The sequence below is a fragment of the Hypanus sabinus genome, chromosome 13, assembly GCF_030144855.1.
Source record: "Hypanus sabinus isolate sHypSab1 chromosome 13, sHypSab1.hap1, whole genome shotgun sequence".
Taxonomy (NCBI): Eukaryota; Metazoa; Chordata; class Chondrichthyes; order Myliobatiformes; family Dasyatidae; genus Hypanus; species Hypanus sabinus.
The window spans coordinates 6,162,850-6,176,476 of NC_082718.1; the positions used below are offsets into that span (position 1 = coordinate 6,162,850).

Below are 13,627 nucleotides of genomic sequence, written 5' to 3' on the forward strand. Positions count from 1 at the left end.
AATGATGATAATTGAACCAAAGTGGGTAGTTATAGGAAAATTCTACAATAAGCAGTGCAGCTATGGCCCCATTGAAGTGATTTTAAAATGGGGTATGTAAAGGGCCATAATTAAAGATCTCAGTAGCTTGGATAACCAGAGGAAATTAGAAATGTGAAGTAGTTAAATAGTAACATTTGGCCCTCTCAATTCCATTCTCCTGCCTGCTTCTCAACTTTTGACACCCTTACTAATCAAAAATCTTTTCAGCCGCAACTTTAAGTATACAAAATTACTTGGCTTCCATAGTCATCAGTGGTAATGAATTCACAGATTCACCACATTCTGGCCAAAGAAATTCCACCTTATCTCTATTCTAAAGGAACATCATTGTATTCCAAGAATGTGCCCTCTGGTCTTGGACTCTTCAGTTATAGGAAATGTCCTCTCCATGTTCACCTTGTCTAGGTCTTTCAATATTCAATAGGTTTCAGCACAGCCACAGTTGAACATTACACAGGGTGATATGCAGTTGGATTGAGTTGGCTGATTAGATTTTTCAATGATTAAACAGAAGATAAATCCAACATAATAGTCTCATCCACTAGCATGGGCTCTTCCAAGACTACTGTACTCAAGATCTGCTAGGGGGTCAGGAAGAAATTCCATTGACAAGGTGAGTGTGACTGACTTGGCAACAAGACTATATTGATAATAGTGTCAAGGAGCTATGTATAATTGAAGTTTGTAGAAATTAAACTTTAATGGCTGGAATTGTACGAGGCACTAAGTAGTCCAAATATCTTCATTTGCCTGATAACAACCGGAATTGACATGCAGTTTCAATATATATATGAAGAAGGGTCAATGTCTGTTCATCTCTATTTATGAAGTTATCAGATATTGGTGCATGTAACACACATAACAAAATGCTGGACGGCATAATGGAAAAGAGTAAACAGTCAATGTTTTGGGCTGAGAGCCTTCATCAGGACTGTATCCCATTTTGCAAAGCATTTTCTCCTTTTCTGCTTCATACAGGAACTAACTTGACTTGCTTTCTTTATTCCTTCTGAGAATTGGCAGGGCTGCACTTTACACTGCAGTATTATTCTCACTTAAGTAATGAAATTGATGTAATTGCATGCTGGCACTGCAAAGAAAACCATCTGCAGTGCGTAATATCACAACTCTTGGGCTCCGAAATCCAGACCTGCAGAGTTGATGACAAATGGCAGAAAAGTAATAATAGTTGTTTTTAATACATAAGGAGAAAGCTTTTATGTGTATGAAAGAAAATACTTTAAGGTTAACTTCCCTGCCAGTAAGTACAGAAATAACACCTTATATGCATAACTCGGATACATTTCATAATTTGATTGAAATGTAGGGTTTCATAATTTTCTAATTTCCTTAAATTTTAATGGTAGAGGATTTAAAAAGTGACAATATAGTGTGAAGATTGAACAAATGGTAGTTAGAAATTTGGAACTGGAAGGAGATTAGAGAGGAAGGAGAAGCAAAATGGGAATGGTGATGATTTCAACATTAGGATGAGAATTTTAACATTGCTTCTGTTCCAGGACTTCAGTGGGTTCCAGGTTGACAGAGGTATAAGAGGATAGTTCTACTTCTGAATTAACTTTATGGAAAGCAGTGCAGAGATCCCCAGCCAGGAATGAACAGGCAACCAGGACTGTGTGCAGCCTGGCTTCAATTGAAATGGGGTAGAAATTCAAGATCAAGTGAATCAGAGTCAGAAGTAGTTTTAATATCACTGGTATATGTTGTGAAATGTTTGCAGCAGCAGTGCTTGCAATACCTAACAAAAACTATAAATTACAATATGATGTATTTGTGTGTTTATGTGAGTGTATAAAAGTGAGTGTATAAAAATTAGTGCAAACAGAGAGCCAAAATAAACAAAATAGTGAGGTAGTGTTCATAGATTCATTGTCCATTCAGAAATCTGATGGTAGAGGGGAAAAAAGTGTTCTTAAAATGTTGATTGTGTGTTTTCAGGTTCCAATACTTCCTCCTTGATGGCAGCAATGCGAAGAGAGCATGTCCTAGGTAATGGGTCCTTGATGACAGATGCCTCCTTTTATGAGGCATTACCTTTTGAAGGTGTCCTCTGCTGGGAAGGCTAATGACCATAATGGAGATAGCTGGTTTTGCAACTTGCAGCCTTTTCTATGCAGTGGCCCCTCTACAGTACCTTAGTGACAAGTCTCCTCAAGCTCCTAATAAAGTATAGCCACTGCCTTATTGTCTATATAATTTGTAAGGTTGCTTCCATCCGTTTCTATGCTATGCTGCCTTCATAACTGCATTTTCCTCATGTCAAGGCAGATTCCAGCCAACTTAAAACTGCTTCCCAACTGGATATTCAAACGTGGTAATCCAGAGACAATGAAAAGGTTAAGCCAGGTGATGAGGTAAAAGTTAGGTGTCATTGGCTATATACTAACTAACATGTATTTGGACTACATTACCAGGAGTCAGTAGATGATTGTGGAATAGAATGGAGGTGAGGATTGTTCCTTGAGAGGGGCAACAGTGGAGGCGTGCAAAAAATAAGCAATTGATAACATTTTTGGCAACAGATGAAAACGAGAGTAGAATGAAATGGGTGTTGTATTACCTGGAAAACTTACAATGGGGAATTGGAGGAAGAATGTGGCATTATAAATCATTGCAAAAACAAGTTGTAAGTAGTGACATTTACTAGAGCTGGATGAGTAGAATAGCAGTGACAATAGATTGATTGGGGGTTCAAAGCAAATGTTTGGGAAAGAGCACACATTTGAGGGCGCCAATATGTCAAAGCAAAGTAAGTTGGAGGTGGAGTGATAATCTGCCTTGCAGGTTTAAACAGAAAGGGGGCCCTAGTTAAGAACAGATAATAGGATCAGAAAATAAGCAAATGACACCAAGATTGGCAGTGTAGTCGATGGTGAGGAAGGCCATCAGGGCTTGCAGAAGGATCTGCATCAGCTGGAAAAATGGCAGATGAAGCTTAATGCAGATAAGTGTGACGTTTTGCACTTCAGTACGACCATCCAGGGTAGGTCTTATACAGTGAATGGTAGGGCACTAAGACGTGGTAAAACAGGGAATGAAAATTCATAATTCATTGAAAGTGGCATCATGATTAGATACTGTCATAAAGAAAGCTTTTGGCACATTGTCCTTCATATATCTATGTATTGAGTACAGGAGATGGGATGTTATGTTGAAGTTGTATAAGATGTTGGTAAGGCCTAATTTGGAGTAGGCCTAAGTGGGCAGTTTTGGACACCTACCTACAGGAAAGATGTAAACAAGGTTGAAGGAGTACAGAGAAAATTTACAAGGATGTTGCCAGGTCTGGAAAGATTGAATAGGTTAGGACTATATTCCTTAGAACGTAAAAGTCTGAGAGGAGATTTGGTAGAGGTATACAAATTTAAGGGGTATAGATAGGGTTAATGCAAACAGGCTTTTTCCACTGCGGTTGGGTGGGACTACAACCAGAGGTCATGGTTAAGGGTGAAAGGTGAGAAGTTTAAGGGGAACATGAGGAGAAACTTCACTCAGTCATGAGAGTATGAAATGAGCTGCCAGCACAAGTGGTGCACGTGAGCTCTATTTCAATGATCAAGAGAAGTTTGGTTAGGTACATAAATGATAGGTGGGTGGGGGGGGGGGGCTATGGTCCCAGTGCATGTCAATGGGAGTAGGCGGTTTAAACGATTTTGGCATGAACCAGATGGGCTGAAGGGCCTGTTTCTGTTCTGTACTACTTTGACTATAATATGCCACCTAATTTAAGCAGGAGGAAGAGAAGTTCTTTTAATTGCTGATTTTAATAGGAATGGGCAGTAGTTGGCATGAGGGAGTAATAATTTAAATGAAGATTAGAATATCAAAGGTGGTAGTTGGCTTTTGTTTGAAAATCAATAGCGACAGAAATGCTGTAATAATTGGGATACTGGTATTGAGCTGGTTGAGGTTTTGGTATTGAGCTGGTTGAGGTTTTGAAGTACCCGCGTAATTGAAGCAGGTGAGTGTTTTTCCAGTGGCAGTACACAAATTAGTTTGAGGAATGAGGTGGAATACAAAGATATTAATCACAAATGGCACTGTTGGTGATTTAAGACAATGGAATTGCAACACTGACAGCAAGGTCAAGGGATTGAGAATATTTGATGAAAGCCTTTATGAAGGAATGGAGGACAATGAATTTGAGGCAGAAAATGAGGTGGCTTACTGAGTATGAGAAGCCACTAGGTGCCAAATCTATCAGGTAACGCAGTAGAGTTAACTTTTGAGGGAAGTATGTTATTGCATTTAAGAAAATGTTATTAAAATAAGCCCCCAATACAGCAGGGTTACGAGCATCTATGTAGAGAGAAAAATCTGTTTGGGTGAGATCTGTGACCAAACTTGGCCTACACTTTAAACACGTGAGGTTCTTGTTTTCTCGTACTGACTAATGCTGTTCACAAAGCAGTAGGAAAGGCTATTAAACATCATGCTAGAGAATTGCCTTTCAGATTCTTTGCCAGATTGATCCAGTTCAGTTCGATGAGCATTGAATGGATGTGTCTTTAACCTTTATTTAATAACTTGTTTTAGGTATTTAGTTGACCCCTTTTCCCTTAATTATTCAGTAGTTTATAAACATCTGAGCTGGGCAGGGCTTACCGACTAACAAATCTTCAGCAGCAGGAGGCCTCAGTGCACCTCAACCTCCTGCCACTGGCTAAACCATAGCACTGGAGGTCAGGATGCCTTTGACCAGCAAGGTGAACCCTCTGCATTGCATCAGTGTGTATGTGTGATGATTCTGGATGGGCAGTACCTGACTAGGATGTTCTAGCCCATTATCTCAATTGTGACCACTTCATTGAGTCATGTTCCATCTATTGTATTAGTGAGGCCAGAGCAGCATGACCCTGCAAGTCTGTGAATAGGCACCTGGCAACCAATTTTACTGCTCCCCTATTGTGTTTGGATTAATTTTTAAAACCTCAGTCTTTCTGAATTCCATAATAACCAACAAGTGACAAACTGTTCAGATTGGCAAGCAGAATAGAGCTTGATGGAATTAATGTGAGTTTGCATGAAGGGAGGCTGTTAGAAAAACTCGTTAACTACTTGGACAATTAGGAGAGGTGAAATAAAGTTCTTCTTGAACCCATCACTCCTATTGGGGCATCAGCTGCAGCTATCAACTTGTTAGAGTCCTCTGCCTTGCCTAGTTTTTCAGGTTACTCCAGATGTTGCCCATCTTCCAATATCCTTCCTCTCCCATGGATGGGGTTTTTGATGTTTCTGTTGGTGTTATTGTAGCACTGGATTTTTATGGGATGGTTTGCTAGCCCTCTGCCCAATCCTCCTTTTACAGCTGGGCTTGGCACTTTCCATGGTGGAGTTATGAAGCCAAGTGGAGGAGGTTTATTTTGGACACAAATACAAGCACAGATCTTTTAGGCTCAATAGCCAACTTAAAATCTAAATGTATTTAATAAATTTAAGGTTGTTTGTTGGATTTTTTAGACTTTTGAAAAGTACATGTGTGTACATAATATATACATAATTTGTATTCTAATATTGCACACACACACAGAGAAAGGTTACAGAAATGAACCAGTAACATCACGAAGGATCCCATCTACCCTGCGCATGGACTGTTTGTCCACTGTCATCAGGAAGGAGGTTATGTATCATCTGTGCCAAGACCACCAAATCAAAAGGTTACTTTCTCTAGACAGTAACGCTGATCAACACCTCCTCCCGCTAACTCCACTACTTTATTATTTCCTGTCAGTCACATGTACAGCCTAGCATCACGTTATGGACATGCAATCAATCTTGTATATTGAGTGCCTATAAAGAGTTTTCATGTTTTATTTTTTTCTACGACATTGAATCACAGTGGATTTAATTTGGCTTTTTTGACTCTGATCAACAGAAAAAGACTCTGTCAAAGTGAAAACTGTTCTCTACAAAGTGATCTAAATTAATTAGAATTATAAAACACAAAATAATCGATGGCATAAATATTCACCTCCTTCAAGTCGGTATTTAGAAGATGCACCTTTGGCAGTAATCACAACCTTGAGTCTGTAGGGATAGGTCTATCAGTTTTGCACACCTGGACTCTGCAATTTCACCCTATTCTTCTTTACAAAGATGCCCAAACTCTGTCAGATTGCTTGGCGATCATGAGTCAACAGCCCTGTTCAAGTCTAGTCACAAATTCTCAATTGGATTGAGCTCTGGACTGACTTGGCCACTCCAGAACATACATCTTTGTTGTTTTTAAGCCATTCCAGTGTAGCTTTGGCTTTATGCTTGGGGTAATTGTTTTGCTGAAAAGTAAATCTTCTCCCAAGTCGCAGTTCTCTTACAGACTGCATCAGGTTTTCCTCCAGGGTTACCCTCTACCTTCACAAGCCTTCTAGGACCTGCTGCTGTGAAGTATCCCCACAGCATGATGCAGCCTCTGCCATGCTTCAAGGGATGGTGTGTTTTTGCTGTGCATTGTTTGGCTTATGTCAAAGTGTTTAGTCTGAAGACCAAAAAGCTCAATTTTGGTTTCATCAGACGATAAAACTGTCTTCCAGTTGACTCCAGAGTCACCCTCGTGCCTTCTGGCACTCTAGCCGAGATTTCTTTGTGAGTTTTTCTTTCCAACAGTGGCTTTCTCTTTGCCAGAAAACTGCGACTGGTGAAGCAACCAGGCAGCAGTTAAATGCGCAGTCTCTCCCATCTCAGCCACTGAAACTTGTAACTCCTCCAAAATTATCAAAGGATCGCCCTCACTAGTCTCCTCCTTGCATGGTCACACATCATCGCAGACTTCAAAACTAAGCGCAGTGATGCTGCCAACGTTGCTGCCTCTCTCCCAGATCATTTTAACGCTCACCAACACTGAGCCCCCCGAGGAGAGCCACCAAACCAACCTGCACCTTGGTCATCTGAGACTGAAGTATGCAGGTGTTTCCAACGTTGGATATCACAAGGCTGCGGGACCAGACAGCACCCCAGGCTGGGTACGCAGAGTGTGTGTGGCACGACTGGCATTTTTATTATCTCCCTCTCCCAGTGTAGAGTGCCCACCTGTTTCAAAACATTCACCATTGTCCTGTACGTAAAATGATCAAGGTGTCATCGTGTCTAAATGACAGGTGTCCTGTCACACTCGCCTCAATAATAATCAAATGCTTTGACAGGCTGGTCAAGGACTACATCTGCAGCATGCTACCACCCACACTGGACCCCTCCAGTTTGCCGAACAAAAGATTCGATCAACAGATAACACAATAGCCACAACTCTACGCACTGTCCTTACTCACCTGGAGAAGAAGGATGCTTATGTGAGAATGCTGTTCTTGGATTACGGTTCAGCATTCTACACTATAATTCCCTCCAGGCTTGACAAGAAGCTCGGAGACCTTGGCCTTCATCCTGCCTTGTGTAGCTGGATCCTGGACTTCCTGTCAGATTGCCGGCAGGTGGTAAGAATGGGTTCCCTCACCTCCACCCCTCTGACCATTAATGCAGGTGCCTCTCAGGGCTGTATCCTAAGCCCCTCCTTTACTCTCTCTATACCCATAACTGTATCGCCACCCACAGCTCCAGTCTGCTAATTCAATTTGCTGACCATACTACATTGATTGGCCTTATCTCATTTAGTAAAGAGGCAACTACAGAGAAGTCATTACTCTGACACAGCGGTGTCAAGAAAACAACCTCTCCCTCAATGTCACAAAAACAAAGGAGCTGGTTGTGGATTACAGGAGGAATGGAGATGGGCTAACCCCTATTGACATCAATGGGGTTGAGAGGGTAAATAGCTTTAAGTTCCTCAGCATACACATCACCTAGGATCTCACATGGTATGTATATACTGGCTGTGTAGTGAAAAAAGCACAACAGCGCCTCTTTCACCTCAGTTAAGTTTGGTATGAGTCCCCAAATCCTAAAGAATTTCTCCAGGGGCACAATTGAGAGCATCCTGACTGGCTGCATCTCTGACTGGCATGGGAAATCGCAGGACCCTGCAGATAATGGTATGAACAGCCCAGCACATCAGTAGATGTGAACTTCTCACTATTCAGGACATGTACAGAGATGGGTACATAAAAGGATCATTGGTGACCCGAGTCACCGCAACCACAAACTGTTCCAGCTGCTACCATCTGGGAAATGGTACCATAGCATTAAAGCCAGGACCAACAGGCTCCAGCATGGCTTCTTCCACCAGATTAATTCACGCTGATACGATTGTACTTCTATGCTGTATTGACTCTCCTGTTGTACATACTATTTATTACAAATTACTTTAAATTGCACATCACACGTTTAGATGGAGACATAAAGATTTTTACTGCTCATGTATGTGAAGGATGTATGAAATAGTCAATTCAATTCAGTTCAGTTTTTGAGGATGCCTTGCTCTAGACAGATTTACAACTGTGCCATATTCTTTCCATTTCTTGATGATTGACTTAACTGTACTCCAAGGGATATTCAGTGACTTGGAAATTTTCTTGTATCAGTCTCCTGACTTGTTCTTTTCAATAACCTTTTCGTGGAGTTGCTTGGAGTGTTCTTTTGTCTTCGTGGTGCAGTTTTTGCCAGGATACTGACTCACCAGCAGTTGGACCTTCCAAATACAGGTGTATTTTTACTACAATCAATCAAAACACCTTGACTACACACAGGTCTCCAAAAACAGATCTCCATTTAGCTAATTATGTGACTTCTAAAATTAATTGGCTGCATCAGTGGTGATTTGGTGTGTCATATTCAAGGGGGGGTGAATACTTGTGTAATAATTTTGTGCTTTGTATTTGTAATTAATTTAGATCACTTTGTAGAGATTTGTTTTCACTTCGACAGTTTTTTTCCCTGTTGATCAGTGTAAGAAAAGCCAAGTTACATCCACTGTGATTCAATGTTGTAAAACAGTAAAGCATGAAAACATCTGGGGGGAGGGAGGGTGAATACTTTTTATAGGCACTGTAAGCTATCTTGTGTATTTATATTTATTTTTTTTAATTATTGTTGTGTCCTTTATCTTTTGTGTTTCTGTTGTGCTGCATTGGATCTTGAGTAACAATTATTTCATTCTCCTCTGCACATATGTACAGGAAATGACATTAAGCAGTCTTGAAGTATATGTACTAATTCATTACATTTTTGATGTAACATATCTTTACTGTCAAGAGACTCTCTACCATTAAAATTTGCTGTGCTGGTGTGACTGGAAGCCTTTTTAATTGCAATATGAAAGCAGTATATGTTGCTGGCAAATGGGACTGGGCTGTGTTATTTGGAGAACCTGAACTTTTTGTGTACTTGTAACCTGTTGGCATTTTGGGGAAAATGAGTGCTGGCATGTCTCTTGCCAACTATCAACGTATATAAATTACTGGTTTATGGACAGCGTATCAAGAAGTTCCCTGCTGTGTTCTGTTGGAAAGGAGCCTTTGTTTACATAGGTTTCAAAATCACAATTTATAATTATTGCTGAATGCAAATTTCAGACATTCACTGGAAATAGTTCAAACACTTGAGTGTGTTTATTACTATATTTACAAGGGATTATGCAGATGCTGGAAATCCAGAACAATGCACACAAAATGTTGGAGGGACTTGGGTCAGGCCGCATCAATAGAAATGAAACAGCTGACATTTTAGGTCAAAGCTTTTCATCAGAACCCTTCATTGTTCATTTCCATGGATGTCGACTGATGTGCTGAGTTCTTCCAGCATTTTGTGTGGTGTTTATTTCAATACTGTGTTTTTAGAAGATTATAAGTTTATTTGCTTGGAGATCTTCCTGATATAAGATTTAGATCCTGTTTGGTATCTACACTTTATTAGAGTTATCTCCACATTTTTATTAAATGCAGTAAGTCTGTGACCATCTCTTGATATGTTAAGATCTTGGTATACAGGCAACCCTCGCGTTGAAGGATAGGTTGTAGTTGTGAAACTCGACAATAGTATATTTTGTGATAATTTCTCCATAATGTAAAGCTGCATCATCTGCACACGTGCCAAAAACACAGGTTGGAAAAAACAAGTTATTTACTTTGCTTTCATAAACTCCAAGAGAGTGAATTTTATTCTGCATCCCAAATTTTAGATAGTGATTTGTGAATTCTGTTAGGGCAAATTTTCATGACCTGAACAGGTGTAAATTGGCGGTTGCCTGCATATTCTGCAATGGCTACAATCAACTATTATTCTAAATCACCACCACCTGAATGTATAATATTGTTTTTGATTTGTAGTAGTTCTGCCTTTCCTTCAATTAAATTGCATATTTTTCATCAAGAATCACTATTTTCAATCCAATACTGGTGATAACAACTGATGTTTTTTTTTTGATTTTTAAAGAAAATAGAACATTGAACCTTACAGCTCAGTAATGCCCCTTTGGCCCACAAAGTTGTGCAGATCTATATAATAAACCCATCAATCTAACCCTTCACTTTGCACAGTTCATAACCCTCCATTTTTCTTGAATCTTTGTGCCTATCTAAGAGTCTCTTAAATGTGCCCCATTATATTAGTCTTTACCACCACCCTAGCAGTGCATTTCATGCTCCCATCACTCTGGTTTAAACAAAAATCTTCCTCTAATATCTGCCCTAAACTTTCATCCACCAGGTATGCTCTGGTTTTGCCCTGTTTTAGTTAATTCCCCATACGTCAGTTTCAGCCTTGTGAAACAGTATAATCACAATGTAATCCTAAATGCAAGAGTTTCTGCAGATGCTGAAAATTCAGAATAATAAAATGCTGGTGGAACTCAGCAGGTCAGACATCATATCTAAGGAGTTCTGATGAAGCGTCTTGGCCCAAATTGTCAATTATTTGATTTATTTTTAATATTTCTCTCCATAGATGTGGACTTGTGCTTTGTCAATGGCAGGAAAGTTTTGGAGTGTCAAACGGTGAATTACCTGCTTACAGGATACCTAATCTTTGACATGCTCTTTTGTCCACAGTATTTAAGTGGCTGGTCCAAATGAGTAGGAGTCAACATTATGTGTCATCACTATAATGACTGAGAGTAGACTAACTGGGTGACAGTTGTCTTTGCCTTGCTTATGGTGTATTATTACATATGTGGGCAATTTTCCACAATGTGTTTCTGTACTGGAACACCCGGGCTGGATTTAGCATTAGCTCTGTAGAGCAAGTCTTCATTGTCACTGGTGGGACATCTTTAGTCCCGTTGCCTTTACTGTATTGAGTGCTAACTACGTACTATTCTTGATATTGTGTGAAGTGAGTTGAATTAGTTGAATACTGGCTACTGTGGGGATCTTGGAAGGAAGCCAAGATGAATCATCTATTCAGAACTTATGATTGAAAGTAGTACTCTAGTACTGTCTTTTGCACACTTACTAGATAAGACCATCCTTGGCGCTGCCGCATGTCGTTAACTGTCTAATTGTCCATATTACTCATAATAACCACTGATGTCATTGCAGACCTCATTGTGGCTTCGTCCATTTGCTTGTTTTGTTGCTTAGCACACATAGCCTGCAGTTAGGCTTCACAGCGACGGTGTCTCATTTCTGCCTAATACTGTTTCAGTGTTCTTTTGCTACTCTGCAGTAGTTGCAAGACTACACTGTTGCTGATTGTCACGTGTACAGTTTTGCTGATTTACGGTACCTTGATGCTCAATTTTTGAGCCACCAAATTTACTGTGTGATTTGACTCCATTGCATATGATTAATGCCCATACCTCAAAGACTCAGCTTTGCCTTATTAGGTAATTCATTACCTTTTTATTATGATTTTTTTTAAAGCTGTGGATATAAAAATGTGATCTATTATGATTATAAAATATAATATTTTAACTGTATAAAGTATCAATGCATCGGTTGGTAGTTTTCTGTCATCTTAAAGTTGGCCTTGAATTGGCTGTCTGTGCTAATTTCCTGTTTGCTCTCGGCAGCTGGGCTCCCCCTTGTGTCCAGCAAATTGTGCGACAGGTTAGAACTGACAACAGGAATTTGTGAACATGTTAGATTTTTAGGAAGTCCATGTGTTAAGTGAGATGATGACGGCCTGATTATCATTTGCAATGGTTCAACTTTTCAGGCTAGTTTCTTTTATTCACTTTTAGTGGAAAGTGTGCTTCAAGTGACAGGTAGGGATGTGATCAGGCTTTGTTGCTTTTCTGTGAACAAATTTCACCCGGCAGCTGGATTGGTTGTTTTTTTTTGTCCATGCCGTTTACTTAAATGATCATGAACCAATCAAGAAAAGCAAAAAGTAAGTAATTGTCATGCTGTTGAGAAATATAGTGAGGTTTGTACTGTATTAAAAAATAATTGAAAGCAGGTTAGTCAATCTTTCTCAATGACATCATTACTCTCATTTAGTATGCTGATCTAATACTTTACTGCCCGGTTTGACTTTTCCCTAGACAACAAGGAGACTAACTTGAAATCTAGTGAAGTTCACTGCATTTGTGTTTAAATATTGATGTGATCTTGAATGGTGAAATGAGCTACACTATCAGCTTGATATATCTGATTACGAATTTAAACATGGTTCCAAATGTCCTTGCATAATGCAACTTGGTCACTGTAGACTTGATATTGAAGCCTGTTGATGGTGATAATGGGTTTCCTGCTTTATCCGCTGCTGTTTTTCCTTTCCCTATTCGTTTATAGGGCTCAGTCTGGAAATTCTTTACACAAGTAAACTCTTTCATTTGAAAAATCTTGGGAAGGAGTTGCAGGGCTATATTACAAAAAACATTTTGATAATCTGTGGTAATTATGCAGCATGTTTTGACTTGCGGTGATTGAGCCAAGCTAGCATCATGTACAGCAACATCATACAATTTCATTCAGTTTCTGGTGTGCAACGTATTTCCTGGGAGTGTTGCATCTGTGCTGTTAACATAATGGAAAAAGTGCTGTATATTTAGAGCAACATGCCATGTGGAGATCATTTTTACTTTATGAAATATGTTGTCTGTTACCAGTGCCCTCCACACACTTCAAAAGAACACTAGATCCAATAGTTTGTGTTCCAATTTTGTCCATATGTTGCTGTTTTTCTTTCCACTTCTCAGCAGCTAACTGATTTTTGTATGCTTGTTTTTTTTCAGGGTTCATGAATAAAATTTTCCATCCAAACATTGATGAAGCGTAAGTAACTCTATCTTCAGTAACAGCTGAGAGAGTGTATTAGGATGAGATGAGAATGATACAAGACAAGATAAAGTACTGGAGAATCACCTTGATACTATTATTGGTTAGGATGGAGATGTCGTTAGATTTCCTTGGTTGCATATTGCTAAGACAAATTGGGCCAATCTAATTTTTCAAAGCACTAAAATTAAATTTCATTGTGCATTCAAAATGTATCTATTAAGGCATGTATTCCTATAGCTCTTCTACATATGGTAAATGTAAAATTCAGAAGAAACAAAAGTCTATTTTGGGAAATGAAGAGTTTTGGATGTAGAAATTCAAGCAGATATTTTTGTTATTGGTGGATTCAAAGACCATTCATTGCAGAGTGTCATCAAGATTTCAGTACTATTATTGGAGTGAGTAATTTTTTTAGTATTATTTAATTTAGAAATACTGGATCTTTTCTACAAAATCAT

At 39.3% G+C, this 13,627-nt stretch overlaps 1 protein-coding gene across 2 annotated transcripts in view; it reads left to right on the forward strand.

Moving 5' to 3' along the window:
• Window positions 1–13,627, forward strand: part of ube2h (ubiquitin-conjugating enzyme E2H (UBC8 homolog, yeast)) — a 111,313-nt gene that overhangs the window by 74,763 nt on the left and 22,923 nt on the right. Inside the window, exons 1-2 of one of the 2 annotated variants that reach the window (XM_059987049.1) lie at window positions 2,029–2,052; window positions 13,124–13,163. In XM_059987049.1, coding sequence (XP_059843032.1) covers window positions 2,031–2,052; window positions 13,124–13,163 — 62 coding nt within the window. In that variant the 5' untranslated portion in view covers window positions 2,029–2,030. Of the gene's footprint in view, window positions 1–2,028; window positions 2,053–13,123; window positions 13,164–13,627 lie in introns of those variants that run through there. The other variant, XM_059987048.1, reaches the window with a different exon arrangement.